The sequence below is a fragment of the Musa acuminata genome, chromosome BXJ3-8, assembly GCF_036884655.1.
Source record: "Musa acuminata AAA Group cultivar baxijiao chromosome BXJ3-8, Cavendish_Baxijiao_AAA, whole genome shotgun sequence".
Classification (NCBI taxonomy): Eukaryota; Viridiplantae; Streptophyta; class Magnoliopsida; order Zingiberales; family Musaceae; genus Musa; species Musa acuminata.
Window position 1 is genome coordinate 42,895,878 of NC_088356.1, and position 20,165 is coordinate 42,916,042.

The following is a 20,165-nucleotide window of genomic DNA, read 5'->3' on the forward strand; positions in this document are numbered from 1 at the left end:
ATTCACTTGAATTTAGTTTCACATATCAAGTTTGATCTCATATGAAAGGGGATCTTAGAGTTTATTATTGATTACATAGTTTCATAAAAGTTTTAAGTATGTAGGATTTGTGATAATTCAATTAAAATATTTATCATCCTGTGGAGGTAATTGAGAGCTTCTTATGTTCTCAAGAACAGCACGCATGCATGCACTCACAAAGGATGTCACTTAGATTTGCCGTGCAAAGATGCCTCCAAGTCCATGGTTTTGGCCTTGGAAGATTAGGAAGCATGAAAAAGAGAGCAGGCTGTAACCTTCACTTTTACCTTTCCCAGTTCTTATCCTGCTGAGCTTTCAGTCAATCCAATTTCTCTTCTCTCTGTGACGTTTAAATCTTGTAGTCCTCAAGAAAGAAGAGAACTGCAAGCATGAAACTTTGGCTGATTTAAGCTCGCATTCCTGAGCTGAATCTGAGATCAACTCCGCTCATGTTTCTTGGAATCGGAGATCAACTCCCAACTTATGATGGGAATGATTCTGAATGAAGGAGACTTTGACAATGGCTAAACCATCTCACTCACTAAAAGAAAGGAAGCATTTCATCATCATAATCATCAGTACTTCTGTATGAAGACCAGACATGGGTGTTTCTTGGCTGCATGCAGTCGCGTAGTCCCCAAGTAAGTGTTGACAGTGGCAGAAACGATTGAATGGAGGTTGAGACTTTGGCTTATGGGACTGCGTGCGGTTGCGTAGGCCTCAGGGAGTGTGTTAACGATGGTTAATAGATTGGATTAGGATAGAGTTTTCATTTGTGATCCAAGAAAGAAAGAAGAAGAAGAAACATATCCTCCAACAAAAAGCCTATGCCAAACATCATCACTGCTACTACTCATCTTGCTTTACCCACTTGCCTTATGATAGTAGAGCTAAATTCCCATTCCCCCAACACAGTCCTCATCATTATTAGACTCACATCATATCATGCCTAATATTATTATTTTCTTAGGATTTGGGCTATGTGTGTTGGATTCTTGTAGCCACAAATATAATATCAAAGCAGCTAATATTTATAGATGGTTGGTTACTTATTTCTATCAGTTTAGTCACATATCAAAAATTAAAAAGACTAATACATAATAGATTTGGGCTTTGTGTATATGATATCAAAGCAACAAATATATATATATGGTTACTTGTAGCTTATAAACATTGATTTATAAGTATTTCTATCAATTTAGTCTTATATCATTATTATTAATTTATAATTAAATTTTTTATTAGTGATTTAGGCTTCATAAATTAGTAGATTAATTATATTTGAATTAATTCTTGATGACTTGCTCACATTAGAAATCAAACTATTGATTCTTGAAGTCTTCAATAAACCCTTAAATGGAGAAGATTGTAACACCTCAAAATCTAGATTTACATCAAAAATTTGATAGAACATAAGTTTAATTTTTCTTGAATCAGTCATTTAGGTTTAATAAATCAATAAATTAACCATCTCATCAGATGGAATCGTGCAATATATGGTCATCAAAATGCCTACATGGATCATTTAGCAGCCATAAAACCTAGTAATTAAACCATTGATTCATGCAAAGCAAGGCATCCACCTTACCCTATACTGTAGCAACTCACAATTAATTCCCCTTCCACAATAGGTCATGATTGAGGCAGCTCCTTCACGTAAACACAGCACCCACCAAATCATTAATTGGAAGTGGACTGCTCGACTGGTGGAGCCTGCAGCAATCTTTGAGTGCTGAGAGAGACTAGTGATGGAAAGCCAAGAGAGTAGATCTCAGACATCAATCCATCAGCAATTGACTGCCACAAAATGCCTACAACTCCCAACACATGTTGTGTAGCCAATTCACTCCACTCATAATGCTCATGGAGTACTTATTCCTACCATTTGATGTTACAGGACAGTCTCTGAAAGTGAAATTACCATATACTACAAACTGAAATCTATGACTCCTGAGATAGATGTACATGAATTATCCTAAGGGATGTAATATTATTATATTGGTGTTGACAAAATTAACTACTTGATTAGTCTTATGTATATAGGAAAACATTTATATTTTTATACGAAGAATGTTAAACTAAGATATTTAATGGTGTTGTGAAGCTTCTAATGAATTTCCAAGGGAAATATGGGTTAATTTTATTTTATCCTATTTTTTCAAAAAAAAAAATCACTAGATCCCACATTTAAGCTCATGCAAGGTCATCATCCAATGTGAAAATACATAAATTAACTTGAGTAGGATGATACATAAGTAATTATTAATATATAAATTAATAATACAAAAGTAAGATATGAATAAGGATATATCTTGTTTATTGAATATAAATTCTCTCATTTATCTTGAGAGAAAAATCTGAAAGCACATTAGCTTGCATTGATTAATCAAACATAGGGTATACTAATAATTTTAAGAATTTTATTATATTGGAGGTGAGAATGCCTCTTTATTTATTTGATATTTTTTATTTCGATGAGCATGGAGCTATTTGTCATAGATTAATCAAGTAATATGTTTTTTGATAAAAAAAAAACTTATATAGAATGATAATCAAGACAAGGGGTAACAAGTAGAACAAGATAAACTTGCTAATCTAAATAAATGGTTTTGATTAATTTCCTTCCTTATATAAACAAACTAATCATTAATTGCTTATGGTCAATTAGACTTTTTTTAATCAATTAATGTTGATCCTTCAAGGTGGAAGGACCCTTTTGCCCATGCCGCTAGAAAAGGAAATCCATCTTCCCTAAGAAATGCTCCTTCTTGCATTGGTTCACTTTCTATTGATTGATAGATATTTTTCATCTGATGTGAAGTGACAAAACTAAAATTTTCATATGAAATGATGCATTCAATCCTTGCTTGATCATAACCAACTGTCATTTGATATCCAAGGTTGTCTACATTTCATTTTCAGTCCATATGGAAACCTATTCCATTCTTGAAAATAATTTGATTGAATTTATCTCTCAACGTAATTGCATCGTGTGGAAGGTAGCCTACACATGAAGTGGATACAAGACCTAACAGGGATAGGGAAAGATTAATAATGTTCTTAAGTTGGTGTCACTTTGTACAAACATATATAAGGCTTCATAAGTCATCTTGAACTTTATATAAGTAGGATATAATTATCATTTAAGTCAACCATAATGGAAGAATTAAAAGATATTTATTTATTATTTTAAGAGGGATATTGGCCTCCATCCCATATACTATAATTTTGAAGTCTTGTTAGATCCAAAATCAATATACAAAACTTACTTAAGTCAACTTATTTCCTCAAAAATCTTGAAAAAAAAATAAGATGAAGAGTCATGGAAAAAGATGTGCTACCATCCAAGACAGTGAATGAGACATTGCATATCTTGTTAAATAAAAAGGTTTTTTTTTTTAATATATGTGAATCATGATCACCTGAAAAATTTGAATCTTAGGGACATAAAACCATATGAAAATATAGTAACATATATATAAGTCTTAAAAATCCATTGAAGAATAACAACTTATAAAGAATAAAGGGTAAACTAGTAATCTCCTACTGTGGAGATAGACATTCTACCATCCATAAGGGGTGATAATTCAAGTGCTCTCCTTTTATAATTGTGGATCATAATACATAGAAAAGAAAGTGAATCCTAAGGATGTATGAATTATAAGATGTGTGATTAATAGTTGTGAATCCATATGAGCATGTTATTGCTGATATATAACTCATAAAAGCCTGACATGGTACCCATCTGAGTCCAGTTGCAATGAATTGTGTACCCCAAAAATACACTGCATGGACGGCGGATTTTAGATTTCCTTGGGTTGGGGCTCTCAAGATTTGGACAAAATCCAAGGGGGGAAGAATCTTGAAAGGGTCAAACGCAGAGACCAAAAGTGTCGGCGGGGCAGTTGCTGCTCGCATCATCGGCACGTGAGAGGTTGGCGGGTGTGGGAAGAGTTGGCACGAGCCAACACGGACCAGAATCCGACGTCCTCGCACGCACGCTTTGGGTTTCTTCTTCCCCCTCCCCCTTCGACCTTTCTCACGCTATGCCGCCCCCCTTAATTGGATTCCAATTTACCGCACCACACTCAACCTCCCTCCCTCCCTTCCCCTCACACTACTATAATATGTTCCCTCGCCTTCCCTGTGCTGCCACATCTCTCTCTCTCTATCTCTCTCTCTCTCTTCCTCTTTCTGCTGGTGTCTCAAGGTGCTGCTCCCTCTTCCTTCATCCTCGCTTCCTTTTCTGTGCTCCTCAGAGTTATGTTGGTTTAGATATTTGGAATCAAGTTTGATGCCTCACCTTTGTGTTTGTAGAGGGGGGAGGGTAGGAGATGGCGGGTTGCAATCAGGGGAATAGAGCTTCCCAGGGTGAAGAGGTATGATTGTGATTCCTGGTCATGTCATTCTTTTTTCTTTCTTCTACAAGTAAATATAGCATTAAAATCCATAAGTCGATCGATTTTTTCTCAAGTCAGTGGACATGAAAGAATGTTTGCTTGGGTTGATCATCCTGGAGGCATGATTCTTTTACGTTTGAATTAAGGCATCCCTTGCAATTATTATATAGCAGGAAAATTAATGTGAATTAGGATTGGAAAAGTTGAGGAGGCACAAAGAATGAGGGTGTACAATTAGGTGGACTCAGTTTGGAGAAGAAATAGGAGATTGAGGTCTATTGCTTCATAAGCCACCTAAAATTTAAAGAATGTTGCAGGTTACACGGTACTGCTTTTGAGTTTTGATGGTTTCAGTGTTAGCTTCCATTTTGGCAATTTGCTTGTAGGGTTAGCTGAGGAATTGGGCAACAAACAAAAGTAATACGAGCTCTCACTGGCAAACTCTGGAATAAATTTGTACTATTCGTGAACGGTTTAAAGCTATTTAGGTGAACTGAATCACTGCTGAAAATTCTCATGTACGATGCCAAAGTTGCAGGTATCAGCTCTATGAGAGCTCACAATAGAAGAGTTTCATATGTGATTTGGTCCACCTAAATAGGAGAGTTGATAACTTTTGGAAGGCATTTTTTCCATGCTAAATCATTGAATAATTATTGTCTTTTAGTTCGTAAAGTGATAGCAGTAAGTTTCTGTATATTAAATGGAGAAGAGATTATTCAATCTACCAAATAAGCTCTATAACAAGCCATTAGGTAATTGTCATGCCGTGCATCCCTTGCGAGTCTCGATGTCGTGCTTTGGACATGGCTTCCCTTTTTTGTTTTGTTTTGTTGTGTTTTTTTTCGTGGCGTGTGCTGCTGATCCGAGATGCAAGTTGTAATGTCCGGATGAGTTTAAAGGTAGGCGGTTAATCTTCAATTTCCTTATTTTTATTGGACGGTGAGACATTTTGTTCAAGTCAAGGAAATAATATTGGGATGAAAAGAACACAAGAAGACAAAACTTTCAATTATTTCAGATCTTCACAAAAAGTATCCTCTGATAAAACATTGAAGGATGTTTCAAGGCTTCCTTTGTGATACATTTCTTGAGAGGGGAAAATCCTACAGCTGCTTTTTTAATAATTTTCTTGGGCTCACTATTTACATTTTTTAAATTAACATATCTTAGGCTAGAAATTCTTTGTTTTGAATTAAATCTTTCATCTCTCATTGGATTATTTATCCACTTTTGAATTACATATCACTTGCTACTTAATCTCAGGTGATCTTGGAGAAAAAATATGGAGGAATTGCACCAAAAAAACCATTAATCTCAAAGGTGAGTTTGTTTCTTTTGAGTGATTATGTTTCTGCTATTTATGCATGGTAAACCATATAGATTCAGGAATCTAACTCCTGGCTTAGATCAAGCCTTTCATAGGTTTCTGATATTATTATTATTATTATTGCACAAGCTTCGGTGGCATAAGCTTCTTATTATATCTCCTAGCATGTTTATCTAAAGCTCTTCATGTGTCTAGTGTACTTGATTATTTCTTGCCCTAATCATTAAGCTAAGGTTTCTTTAAGAAATATTTTAAGGAATCAACACTCATCATGCTAGAATTAGGCTCACAAAGAAAGCAATCTCATTGGAGATGCCTGTTCAAGATTCATTGATAGGTTATTCTTCTTTAGAGAAGGTATTGGACTAAATATTTAGGGAGGCCTTTTATCAATGAAGGGCCAAGTGTAATCAAGGGCAACCTGCCTCTGATGGATTATGACCATAATTTTGTCTCAGATCTTGGCCAATACTGATGTACATGGTCATTACTGGTCGGAGATGATCATATGGAATTATCTAGAGAAATGGCCCAGAAGACTCTAGAGTTGAATGGTGACCAGAATACATGTCTCATATTAAGTAATAATTAATTTGTATTGTTCTTGTTGGTTGCAGGACCATGAAAGAGCCTACTTTGATTCTGCGGACTGGGTCCTCGGCAAGGTAACCTTATTAAACTTCCATGATACCTTTAAATGATTATATCCAAATACAGGGTGTGAGAAGTGGATACAGCAATAATATTTTCCTTTTCAGAAAATAGTCTAAAGAAATCAGATTATACTCGGTGTTATAAGCAATCCAATGCAATCGCGTCATGCTTTCACTTCATTATTTCCCACTGATATCTAAAAGTACAATTATGATGGAAAATGCTTTTCACCCTTCACATCGGGTCTGTGAGTGACCACACCACCTAAAAATCTTAACCAAAATGGTATTTATTTACCATTATCATAGCAAAAAATAGGTTTCGCATGATCAGGTGTGTAATATATCACTCTACAAAATTTCTTCAGGTAATTTGCTTCTTAAAATGGTTTTGGAGCATTTTGCTTGTGTCATATCCTTTTTGCAAAAATTCATTGGGAATTATTTCAACGCGCTTGTTGCTGTACGAAATAAAGTTTCCTCTTTTCTGATATCTTGATAGTAGTGGAAAGATAATAATCCAAAAAATGGTATAATGAATCAAATTATATTTGGGTTTTGTGAAATAATGTTAAACATATAACTAGACTGGTATGACATGAACTCTGTTTTTTTTCCCTTTCTGTAGCAAGGAACTAGTCCAAAAGCAAAAACTGCTATCGAGTCTCTGAAGCCCAAGCTGAAGGTATCTTTATTTCATCATTTTTTGTATCAGCACACAGTCACAGCATGGAGATCTTAGATTTCTTTTGCCTTCTTAGCTTAATTCCTTCTCAAGTTAATATTGTCTGGCTGAGAATTAGCTCACCATAAGTAGCAATTAGATAGAGGGCACTGCATGATACACTCTAGAACATGAAAATTGATTCACTCTGCTTCATCGACCTCAATATGTCTCTGTTAGTTTGACGCCATCATTTTCACTGCAGCGTACTCCACATCATCAGCTCCCACCACGAAGGCCAACATGCACATCTGGTGTGGAAGATGCAGTAAGCTTCAATTGCTTAGCTTGGTTCCTCTTCTATCCAACATTATAAGCTTGAAATGACTAGTTTTACAGCAAGCTTAAGTAAGCATAATTTAATTGTTTTGCAGGATTAAACTGCTGGTACAATTGAAGTCTTTGATGGATGGTTGGGCTAAACTTTCATCTTCCTCCAAAAAAAAAAAAGGAAATATGCTGAAAAGTTCAAAAAAATCATGAAGTCATTCATGTGAAATGTCATGGAGTTGGTGATAAATATTCTGCACTTATTTGAGAATATGAAACATGGACTTCTCTACGGTTGCAACCCTTTGTTAATTCTAGAAATATAGTCACCGTGGTAAAGAAGATGTGTTCTTTTCGTTATTGGAGCATTCTATAACTGAAACTTTGGTTTCAAGTCGGCAATATCCCCAGGACTAATCATGTCAGTGAGGATTTTAGCTTATTATCTGCATTGTTGGCTGCTAAATTATATATAATGGTGAATATTAATTTTGCAAAGTCGATTTTAACTTTACAATATATTTTCAAAAGCACTAAAATTACAAGAAGATAAAAATCCATATACGAATAACGCCTTCATCATTTGACATTCATTCAAAAAGGGAAAAGATTGCTAATATTATTCACAAATATTCTTCTATCCATATCCTGCATAAACTCTGAATGTTCAATAATTTAACAATTCCATGAAGCTTTAGGTAGAAAGGGCAGGAGTGGAAACAAGGCGCTACAAAATTGAATGATATATTTATTGTACCTGCGACATTGCAAAGCATGTAGCATTAATTCTTACAAGACAAACCGTGAACATTTAGAAGACTCACAAAGATTCGGAGGATTATCTGAATCTTGCATGCTTAGGGGTGGTCTTATTGTGCGTGCTGCTGCATTTAGAGCAGTACCAGTCCCCCTCGGGAACAGAATCAAGTGGAGGATCACAACAGTCAATATGGGTACCAATCCCACACCCAACAGCACCTGCCTCATCACCACAGATAAGCATCACTTCCCCCCTGCCGGCTGACCCACAAACAGCACAGCTGAGATCATCACTGCTTTCTTCTGACAACAATCTGGCATCTTCGCTTATCTCTTCAGAGCAGCTCAACAATTTTGAAAATGATTTCTCAGCCCAACTGTGTGTTTTATAGAGCACATGCTTCTCAAGAGAATAACCTGGTTTACAAACATATTCTACTAAGTAATCAGCTGCTACACATGGGATCTCATGCCTCAAAAACTCTTGCACCCACGAGTCAACTCGTGGCATACTTGGACTGACAATGGCAAAGTCAACACCAGCCTTGAGGATGCGAGTGTACGGTGGAGAGGTTGCCAAGATAGTGCCATCTCCAGCTTTTACCACACGCTTCAATGTATCCTGGTTCAGTAACAGCACAACAAAAACATATGAACATTAACTAATAGCAAAACTAACGTTTGAATATAGTACTGAAGACCAAGACTATTAAGTATAAATGTCCATTGGGTTCATGGCTATTATAAGGAAAATGACACTATAATAGGATTACATGGAAAAAAAAATCTATCTATATAACCACAAGATACTACCAGAGTGGGTGCGATACATTCTCCATATATGATGATACTCATGTTATAGAAGGCACCATGTCCTGTCCGCTCTCTCAAGAGTCGCCATTGCCTAGGAGCTTCTAAATTGATCGCACCATCTTCTGTAAGACCTTTCCTGTACCACTCAAAAGGCTCTTCCTCCAAGAATTTTCCAGCTTCACAACTAGCAGTTAGATAATCTGTTTTCAGAATCCACCTGAATTCATAAGTCAGTTACAGATTAGGTGAATGAGGTGCCAGTTATCTACCAAGCGGCAAATGTTGTTTTTATAGCTAACTACTATACCACATACGTAAGAAAAAGCATCAAGCAAGTCTTAGGGCTACAAAAGTCAATCAAGTATGAGAATTTTGATAAAAGGCATTGTTTAAGTGGTACAGCAAATCCTGAACTTCATAGGAAAGCATTCATAAACCACTCAGTCCTCAGGATTACTTGATTCCAGTAACATACCTTCCAGCAGCAGCTGCTGCAAAGAACTTCTCTGTTCTGCGAACTGGGTCTGGAGCAATAAAGTGTGTCGCTTGATAGGACCAATGGTGGGAATCCCTGCAAATTTTTCCTCCAAGTCTTCTAATGACTGCCTGGAAATGCTTTCTCTGAATGCGTTGTCCACTTAAAATGAACCATGCAGGTTCCGAGTATATAATTTTTTTGGTCTTTCTTATTTCAATCTTTTGACTATTATTAGAATTCTGAATAAATTTTTTATCATGTTTGTTGACCAATTTACTGCTGCAACTGTTACTACAGTTAGAACTGAATCGGGAAACTTCCTCTGGCTTGTTCTCCTTTTCTGGATCCATTGATGTTATGTCCTTCACATCACTGGTTGCATCCTTTTTGGCATTTGCGGGGATAGAAACTCCTGCAGCTTCCACCCTTTCCTTCATAACTTCATCAGAAAATGTCTCAACCACACCATTCCTCAAGTTTCTGCTTACCTTCTTATCCTCTGGTACCTTCATCTTCTCTACTTTACCTGAAATGACTTCAGCTTCCTTGAGATATTTATCTGGATTGTCAACATGTTTGTCTTTCCTACTGCTCAATGCATTATGCTTTGAGCTGCTACTCAAACTCCTCTTGGCAACAACCTTCTTAATGTATGAACCAGATGCAACTTTAATATTGTTTCCTTTACAAGCATCAGCACTAGCAGTGGTCAAGAAATTTCTGGTTGTCATGGCCTTGCCATCAGAAGATAGGGAAGCCTCAAATTGCTGCAATACATGGTTCTGTGTAAGTTCCTTCATCATAACATTTTGAATTTCAATCCTGGCAGTCTCACCATTCAAAGATTGGGTGCTGCGTTCAGCTTCCACTGGACCACCCACAGATATTTCAGGCCTTTTATCATTGCAAAGCATTTCATCAGTATGTTTGCCAACAGCCAAGGAACCAAACTGGTTTGCAGTGCTTCTCATAATTTCGCAATCATCTACCTGCATTAGCACATCATCTACAGGAATATTTGGGAGTGCCTTGCTATCCATAGAAGCAATTACATTTGTGGCCATCTGTGCCATGTTGAATAAATCAACTTTTCTGCATTCCTGCTTATCTAAACCCTGCTTTAGAATAGGAATGCTATGCTCAATGACATTTGAAGATTTGATCATAGCAGGCTTCCCATTTGAGAGTGAATTTCTCTTGCAGCTAAAGGACCTAGAGACAATTGTCTGTTGATTTACTGAATTTGAAGGCACTGCATCTTCCAAAGAGTGGTTGGCATCCATAGGCACAAGATACTTGTTTTCTTTAGGTGAAAGGAGAACAGGTTCTACTTGTGCAGATTCTGTATCTGGTGACTTACGCTGCAGGGAAGAATGCATCAAAGATTTAGGGGACTTTGAGCCACCTCCTGAAACAGAAACTTTTCTCTTTTGAGGCAAAACACTACTGGTTGCTTCCACGTTATTTATCCCAATATGTGCCATTGAACCTTGAATATTGGCTGGCTTATCAGTTGCTCTACTTCCTTTTGGTTCTGATGATAAGACATCAAAATCTTTATAAAGTCCTTTCGGGGAAGTATGAACTTTCATAAGTGATTCTTCTGGTGAAACTGACTTATTCCGAGACTTCTTTGAGAAAGGGACTGATTTGACACCAACCATACTTGATGTTGATACAGTTCTAGCAGACAATGGATAGGCCTCCTTTAAACTACCAGAATCAGATTGGTTAAAAAGTTCCCCACCAACCATAGCATCTCTTATGGCATGATCATTGCTAGTTTGTGCAACATCCCCCACATTCTGATGATGGACCTTGCTTCCAGGACTGCATTCAGACAAAGTGTTTCGAGAAAAGTTGTCTGTGCATGGGCTCGTAAATAATGTATTATTCATGATATGATTATCAGCAAAAGCTGAGTGAATTGTCATAAAAGTATCTTTTGGAATGCTGAGCTTTCCCCTCGATGGAATAGACAAATCAGAATCCCCAGAAAGAACTCCACCATCAGAGATAGATTTTCCCATACCACTACGCCCCACTGACCTTTTACCAACATCTTCAGTTTCCTCATCTGAATCCTTTGCCTCAGCCTCCAAAACCTCTAATTCCCAACCACTGTTCAAATAGAACACATATTTACAAGGAAACTTATCATGATAAATGATGGTAGTGCTGAAATAACATTATAAAACACCATTTTGTACCATATTTAGAAGCATTTGATTCGATATGGTAATGTAGACAAGATGAAAGGAGGGATATAGGAATCATGAGTCAGAAAAGCATGTTAGTCCTTTTAGTGGCATGGAAAGAAACAATGCTTCACTTTTGGCCATCTCTGTGTTTATTCAACATTTTCCATGTACGGACAAGTTTCCGAGGATCCTCTCTCCATACATGGAGGGCTTTTGTGAAGATAAGGCTTCGATATACAATAGCATAGAGCTAGTGTTCATAATTTCACTAAATGACAACCAAGCTTGCAGACACTTGACATGACATCTCAAGGACTTTGTATTTCCTAACAAATCTCCAGTTCCATAAAGTAAGCTGAATGACTCATCAAATTCTTACTAAAACAACAAGGGCAAGCGATAGAAATGTAACAATTTGATGTGAATAAGTTGACTTACAGCCATTAGATTAAAAAGGTGATTAAAGCTTATAGGAATTAAATCCATTAAAGAATTTGCACATAGTTTGTAATATGGGATGATCCTGATATACTACAAATTAGATATTGGTAAGGAACAAACCAATGAAGGAGGCCCCCACTAGTGTGAGGTCTGGAAAGAATTAATGAATGCAATCTTACTAAGGTATTTAGAGAATTATTACTTCAACCTTAAGTCTCCCAAATCCCAAACGAGCAACCTTACCTTTGCGCTAAGATGTACTCTCAAATTTGTGTCTTCTATATAAAACTATCATTTGCCATCAATCTTGAGTATTATAATGTTAGTCATCACCACTGTGTAGTAAGATGAGAGAAAACGATGTAGGGAGCAAAATGGGAGTATCAAAAATAGTTCTTGAAATATTGAGAGGATGATACCACGGAATTCAGAATTAATCATGCGCCTCATGGTTCTCGCTTCAGACAATTTTTGTTCCACTATTTGTACTTCAACTATGTAAGGCTGAAAATAAAAGTTTTGAATCTTTTACATGACATAGATAAAAAATTTACTGCATAATACAATTGGATTATACATACATACACACACACACACACACTGCCAAGGACATGCCAATATGTCCTTGGTGACTTTAATAAATTTGACAGTTGGAGTCCTCAACTGATTCTTGGCAGTCTATATATATGCCCTTTGAGCTACCAAATCATACAACTTTCAATATATTGAATGTGGATATTGAGAAAAACACTGAATGACCTCTAAAACTATTTTAGCTCTCTTAGGTTTTTTACCTTGTGTTAGATCATCTGAGAAACATCTGTATACTTATGGGATTATAAAGCTCAATGAGAACTGAGAGAATTTAGGATTATGAGAGCTAAGGATTAGCTTTTAAGTCAATGAGTACTATATGCCAGTAATTAGATTGAGAGAAAGTGCTTCTCATGAGAAAAAAATCTGAACTTCAAGCTTAAAAGAAAGAGCAGAGGGAAAGAATTAAAGAATTTGCCTTGGTTGTAGATTATTGGTTGTAAATCTGTACCTCAAGCATAAGGACTTGGGAAGTGGGTGTAAATCACTTGTGATCAAAGCACTATAAAGGGCTTGTGTCCTCTTTTCTCTCTCACCTATCTAGTTCTTATTGTTTTGATAATTGTTTTCTGCGCTGTGCTTGACTTGTGACTAATGTCTATAAGGATGCATTATAAGAATTCAATATACTGCATTCAAGGTTGATTTTGAGAAATTGAATCAAATCAGAATAGTTTTAGCAAAATAATCTATGAATTGAATATGCATCGGAATATGAAGTTTCCTCCCACCATAGTTGTCCAAGGACAAGCTTTGGAGAAGAACACTGAACTTATTGGATGATACACTCAAGAACAATGAGTGTCTTCTAGTCTATGCGTTATGAAACTTCAAGGATGCTTATGCATTGATGGATAGTCATAGGCCTACATATAGGCTAGACAAGGGACCCCAATTCATAAAATATTTAGTATCATACTTAATTTTATCCTTAATGCTTTCATCCATCATGAAAGCAATTTAAAACATTTTGAGGTAACCTCCACCTTTGTGACTAATAAAAATATTTTATTTAGTCATCAATGTTATGCAACTTATATCACCATTATCATGACAATAATGCAATTGAAATCGCAATTTGACTTATGAACCATGTTTATTGTGAGATTCCAATGACCTTTGGAATTCCAACATTCTCTCACTTGGTCCATATATCACAACAACATAAAATGGTGATGAATGATAACATCTTTAAATGACCAAAAAGACTCTAGTCACATCACAACTTATTCTCATGTAAAGGATGCAATACATGAATCATAGTGGTTGAATCCAATTCATAGAATACTCCCTTCCATGTATTACAATAGATAACACCCTCTAAATGAACACTTTATGAGTCAATTACTTTATGAATGATTCTTAATCATTTAGGGTCCAACAAACTTTATCTATGCATACTTTCTGTACACAAAAAGACTTTATTTATAAGAATTTTAAAGTAATATATCACATCATATGCTAAATGAACTAATAATCCACATATGCTCCACATGACCTTTATATTGTATTGCCGCCAAACCTTTGGTAATAGGATCCACAATCATTAATTCAGTGCTAATATGATGAATATCTATTTCATGCTTCTTTATGTGATCTCTAACAGCAAGAAAATTTATATCGATGTACTTGTTGCAACTTCGACTTATATTGTTCTTAAGAAAGAAACAATGGTTGAGTTGTCACAATAGATCTTTAAGTCGAAAAATTTAATCAACAATATTTAGTCATGAGATGAAATTACACAACCATAATGCCTATATAGTAGCTTCATAGCAACCAATAAATTCAGCTTAATTTTATCCTTAATGCTTTCATCCATCATGAAGGCAATTTAAAATATTTTGAGGTAACTTCCACCTTTGCGACTAATAAAAAATATTTTATTTAGTCTTCAATGTTATGTAACTTATATCACCATTATCATGATAATAATGCAAGAAATCATAATTAGACATGTGGACCATGTTTATTATGAGGTTCCAAGGACCTTTGAAATTCCAACAAATAGTTCTACATTGCATTAAATAGAGCTCGAACTTCCCCTTGGGTTGCCTAAACCCTTCAACGCATCTCTCTTGTCAGCATTAAGATTATTATCCATGACTAGTTATGGGCTAACAACACAAATTGACATGTAGATTTAGTAAATGTAACAACAGAAACCACAATTTAACTGGTAAATACTTGCATCCATTGGAACCATTAGTAAAACAGTAGCTGTGTTCTATTCTTAAGCACATACTCAAATGATATTTCTAAGAACCATGCTGTGAAAATTAGAAGTAAAATATTTACTTTCATTTGAGATTCCTTGTCAGATGAAATAATATCTAATGCACCCATAAAGATATTATTATAATGATCTCCATTCAAGGATTACTAACTGATGTGCTAACTAAACCACATTCTTTATGAAATCTATGGGGTAAAATATATCCAGACCAACAGACAGCAAGCTGCATTAGGCTTGGAGACACCAAAGACCTATTTAAAATTTTAAATATATATAGGTTAAACAAATAAAAAGCCTCAACAAAAATATTAAATGAGAAATATAAACAAATAAGCCCATAAGGAAGCTAAATGACAAAGAGAAGCATGAGCATTGGCCTGACCTCTTTGTATAATTATCTATTGGCAAGATTGCCCACGCTTTTAAGCTGAAGAAAAATCACAAAAAACACCATCAGCATTTTATTTTCATTTTCCTACAGCTATGGGTTGACATATAAATGTTTCCTTATGAAAAGTAGGGGAAATTAATCTTGCTTTACCAATCTTCCAGCCATCTATGATTGACAAGTTTGATATTCACTTTCTTAGCAAGCTCATATTTCTCACCTGAAAGCCAATAAACCAAGTCAAATATAGAATTTATTTTCACCATAGGTTTAATTTATTTATTCTACTGGGCATCTCCACTATATACTATAAGAAATCAACTTTTCCATTCTCTCTTTGTGTGACCGTGTGTGCCTTGGATGCTTGTATGTTTCTATTAATTTTAAGGGTGGTCAAGATTTTCCTTACATATTAAATGTGCCCACACTTTGTTTGCATATGCAACATACGATGCAGATAGACCTCCAAGAGGAAACATGAAGACATATTATAGGGCTCAATATTGAGCACTCAAGAAGATACACACTTCTGTACCACAACTAACCAACAAATATGAATATTGAAAAAGCAAGAATCCTACACAAGTTATTCTGCCATTTAAAGTAGACAGTACAATATATAATAACAGACACTATTTGAGCATGCCAACAGCCAGCAGAAGATTGTCATAAAGAAATCAGTTAACAGATTAATACAATCAACAAAATGAAACATTAGACAATTAAAACATCTAGCATAAAGTTGTATACAGAATAGCTTCAGTGAGTAAAGCCTTGTTCAAACTCAGTGATCATTATTGATTTTGAGTCCATACTTTTCATAAATGGCTCCCATATACAAGTCAAGCTTAAATGAAACCAATTTCAAGATATTAAAACAAGGGCCAGAATTGAATTACCAAAGAAAAAGATATGAAGTTCTAATGTTAAAGAAGTAAACTAGAAGAATAGTCAAAACAAATGATGGAAATTGCATAAGGTTAAGCATCATTTTGCACAATCTATTTAGTGTTTACATTTTAAATAACAAGAAAAGAGAACATGTATTGCACATCAAGTTTGCCATGACTAACATTACGGTTGATGTATGAAAGCAATAAATGAGGATTGCTTATTAAGATAGATGCAGTACATACCCTCAAATTTGTAGCAAATGAGATGGGTAACCTGGTTTGCTATCAAAGGCTTAGAGAACTTTGCCCCCATCAAGGAGACCATTTTCTGTGAATCATATGAAGTAATGCTGTGTTACTCATTAATATATTGCCAAGGAGATAATATGCTGTAAGAAAGAAAATCAACAATTTTAATATACAACAAAAACAAGCAATAATGTCTCAACTCTCAACTATTGCAATCCGGCAATATCATTAGTTAAAATCTCAGGTATAACCTTCTTAGGTTTTCATTTACCTCTCCTCAAACCACTATACTAATTCTCTCACATCATCTAATTACATCATCTATAAATCTTCTTGGAACATATTCATGTCATATAAGAGTTTTCTCATTTAATCCTCTACCAATACTATGTCTAACTATTCATTAATAAAAATATTATTTTTATATATTTCCTAGCAACTTCACACATTTCTCAACATTCTAGTTATTAACAACTCAATGCTCAAATCCATAGAGCAAGACTACTATAAAAATTGTTTAATAAAATCTTCCTATTAATCTAAATGGCACATAGTGTTCATACAAAATTCATGATCCCTCTCTTCACTTTAACCATACAGGTTCTATGTTATAATACATATCTTCATCACACTATCAATAGTATTGAATAATATATGCAGAATCAGGGTCCTCAATTTTGATGTATACCACTTAATACGAGTAGTACATTTCGGTTTGAGAGGATATCAATATGCGGACTGCTCTCTACCAAGCAGTACTAGTGTTTTGACAGGTACCAAGGCATATAGACTGGTAATGTGTTCCTATATATTTGGTACATGCTTTAGAAAGTTCTTATATTATTTATTAAATATTAATATGTAGGACAGCTAAATGATTAGTCCTTGTAAATTTGAAGATTTTAACATATGCTAAGAACATGAAACTTGTCATGACTCAAGAGACCTAGTGGCTTTTTCAGCAGATGGAAAATCCAAAGTTTCATTAATAGTTGACACCTAGTGTTAACATATTACTTCTGAAACTCATCCCAATTCAGTCTGTATACTTACAACCACACTAAATGCATGCTTTGCCAAATCAATAAATAGACTAAGCTAGGTCCATACATACATTTGTATGTGTGTGTGTGTGTGTGTTTGTGTGTGCAATTCAATCTATTGAATTTTGCAATGTGAAATCTTTTGCTAATATTAACTTCAACAAAGCATGATCCTAGAATTTTTTTTTTTTGTCAATTGAAGTCTGACATTGTCTTTCATTTGGCATGAGAATTAAATCTATGGTTGTTAATAAAATAAAAAATAACATCCCATCTGTGCAAGAAATAACAAGTCTAGAAGACAATTGTCTATGATATTTACTAATTTAAGAGTAAGATCCTTCCTTAAGTCAAAGTACATTTCAATTTCAGGAACATTTCAGAATTATGGATTCCATGATCAACCATGTTGGAAAAGTTAATGGCAAGCTTTTTTTTTTAAAAAAAATTGTCCATAATAAATATATAGCATAACTCTTTAAATATGCAGAGCATTAGCATATGTTTTTGGATTTAATTTTTAAAATGTCCAATAGTGATAACATGGCAAGATGCTAATGGCATGCCTGTCTCACAGCAAGGTCATCAAATGGGAAAAAACACACAAGTATTACCATGATATCATCACGTTCTTGCCTTTGATATCCAGTCAAGCAAATATGCAGTGACTTACTGCCAGGAATTCCATTCAGATCTTTTACAGGGCAATATAATATCTGCAAATAGGACATGAGCACACCATCACTAGTAGCTAGAAACAAGTAGAAAGGAAAGTTATGAGGAGGATATCTTGTGATACACACAAGCAGAAGATGCCAATAAGACATCCCAAATTGAACCACAATACAAAGGAGTTAGAACTACGAAGAAAAGTGTTTTATCATTATCCACATTTATTTTGCACTTAAATAAGCCCACGAAATGGTCCAGCATGTTGTCTGCAAAAGATAGTACATATGTAAATCAGTAGAAATTCCACTATTTTTATTTTAGGAATTCAAGTCACAGAAGGCTGTCATCATATAACTAAAGGTCTCCCCCTTGGACTTGTGTTGTCATAAGATTATTCAGGCTCATGGACTTCTGTATTGAAGTAATACGAATAAAGAATGTCAGCACAAGAGATTCAGCATTTTATAGAAAAGTTGTTTGCCTTTCAAGAGTAGGATCCCTAATATTAGCATAAGCATGGTAATGGCTCAGGTTAACATCCAGAGAAATTAAAACTTGCCTTTGTATTGAACCAGCAATACAAAGCACCATCATCAATATTCAAAGTTGCATCGACAAAATTGACATTATTAGCTTATTAATACAATTAGATAATTATAACCATCAATATTTTAAAACACTTGAATACTTTCTACTAAAAGTGGAAGAGTCTTTGCAAAACAGAATAAACAGGATACCATAAGTATCTAGTGATTTATTGCAGGGATCAAGCATAAATTAATAGTTAGGTGCGTGCCTGGACAAGGAAATAAAATGTTGTTCACATTAATGTGGCAAACACACTGAATTTTCTATAGATATTTGCTGTCAACCTATTATTCTTAAATTGCTTTCAATCATGCAGACAAGTTGCACCAAACGCATCTAATGACCAAATTACATAACATCGTAACTTGAGAAAGGACGAGAGAGACTGACCCTTTTAGCATCAGCAAGCATTCCAATGTCCAAACTGACATCAATCCACAACTCAGTAACCAGTATTTTCCCATCATTCCGGGCAGCAACGCATACAGGATCCTCCTTCACGAGAACATCAGCATGTAACTAATCGATTATTCACAAAACAACCCTGCCTGATCAAATCGTACGACTTACATAGACGCGACCAGACACGATCACATGAGTACAACTCCGATCATAGCGACCGACATCGATTCCCCCTCTTCGCACAAGCTCAGAGCGATACTGAAACAAAGAAATACCAGTAACACAAAAAATAATGACCAAATTTGTACGATGGTGAAAAGAGATCATCAGGGCAGGACCAACCTGAGCTTCTGATACCGAGTCAAAACCGAAGAGAACGAACCGAACGCCACCGAAGATCTTATCCGGGGCGCTTGAACTCGAAGATCCATGAGATCGGTGCATTTGGGGACCGGGGACGTTCGACGGAGCCCTAATCGGACGGAAGAACTAAAACCCAGGTGATCGAAGAAGCGGGGTTTGCGACCGAAGGAACTCAAGGAGGCGGGGATTGAAGATTGGATTGGGAATAAGGCGGCTTCTCAGTGGGGGAAGAAGGAGGCGAAGCGCGCGGAGAAGATTTGGGAGCGGGGTTTGTTTTGGTGGGGAGGGGGCGAGTGAGGGGGGATTTTTGAGTAGGGGTTTCGTTTGGGGAGCGTTGGGCGGGAGAAGAGGCTTGTCGTGAAAAATAGCTGCTCACGTGTCCCATGTCACGTGCTGATTCGCTTTGCTTCGGAAAGCCCGAGGCCGGCTCGGGTCCGTGCCGGGTCGCTTGGGTTGGGGCTGTCTTGGCCCGGCTCGGGTGCGGAGCCGAGTTGGCACATTATATGATAGTTGCCGGAATCGGCTTAGTCAAACCTCATGTCATTAAATCATGGGCCGAACCGACGGATCGATCAATTAGTGCGATTGTAGGTCTAATAAATTTTCTAAAAAATTAAAAATAGAACACTAAAATAATAATATAAATG

General features: G+C 35.8%; 2 protein-coding genes across 2 annotated transcripts; one reads left to right on the forward strand and one right to left on the reverse strand.

The window, feature by feature from the left end:
• The first annotated feature begins 4,033 nt into the window (after nt 1-4,033).
• LOC103995313 (uncharacterized) lies at nt 4,034-7,690 on the forward strand. The gene is made up of 7 exons (XM_009415877.3): nt 4,034-4,231; nt 4,339-4,400; nt 5,688-5,744; nt 6,369-6,416; nt 7,033-7,089; nt 7,334-7,396; nt 7,503-7,690. Exons 2-7 carry the CDS (start codon nt 4,356-4,358, stop codon nt 7,506-7,508), a joined length of 276 nt encoding a protein of 91 aa, XP_009414152.1. The 5' UTR covers nt 4,034-4,231; nt 4,339-4,355; the 3' UTR covers nt 7,509-7,690.
• Nucleotides 7,691-8,105: 415 nt separating this feature from the next.
• LOC103995312 (BRCT domain-containing protein At4g02110) lies at nt 8,106-19,798 on the reverse strand. Its single transcript, XM_009415876.3, has 10 exons — nt 19,498-19,798; nt 19,324-19,413; nt 19,144-19,248; nt 18,108-18,209; nt 16,445-16,529; nt 15,462-15,528; nt 15,303-15,347; nt 9,446-11,569; nt 8,971-9,187; nt 8,106-8,779 (listed from the first exon to the last, which is right to left on the reverse strand). The coding sequence occupies exons 1-10, from the start codon at nt 19,597-19,599 to the stop codon at nt 8,237-8,239; spliced, it is 3,480 nt and encodes a 1,159-aa protein (XP_009414151.2). The 5' UTR covers nt 19,600-19,798; the 3' UTR covers nt 8,106-8,236.
• Nucleotides 19,799-20,165: the final 367 nt, after the last annotated feature.

Coding starts and splice junctions, on each gene's coding strand:
- LOC103995313 (XM_009415877.3), top strand. CDS start 4,356: ATGGCGGGTTGCAATCAGGGGAATAGAGCTTCCCAGGGTGAAGAG. Junction 4,401..5,687: donor GAGCTTCCCAGGGTGAAGAG/GTATGATTGTGA, acceptor ACTTAATCTCAG/GTGATCTTGGAGAAAAAATA. Junction 7,090..7,333: donor CTCTGAAGCCCAAGCTGAAG/GTATCTTTATTT, acceptor TTTTCACTGCAG/CGTACTCCACATCATCAGCT.
- LOC103995312 (XM_009415876.3), bottom strand. CDS start 19,599: ATGCACCGATCTCATGGATCTTCGAGTTCAAGCGCCCCGGATAAGATC. Junction 11,570..15,302: donor ATAGATAATTATACAAAGAG/GTCAGGCCAATG, acceptor CTATTTGAACAG/TGGTTGGGAATTAGAGGTTT. Junction 9,188..9,445: donor GCAGCAGCTGCTGCTGGAAG/GTATGTTACTGG, acceptor TTATGAATTCAG/GTGGATTCTGAAAACAGATT.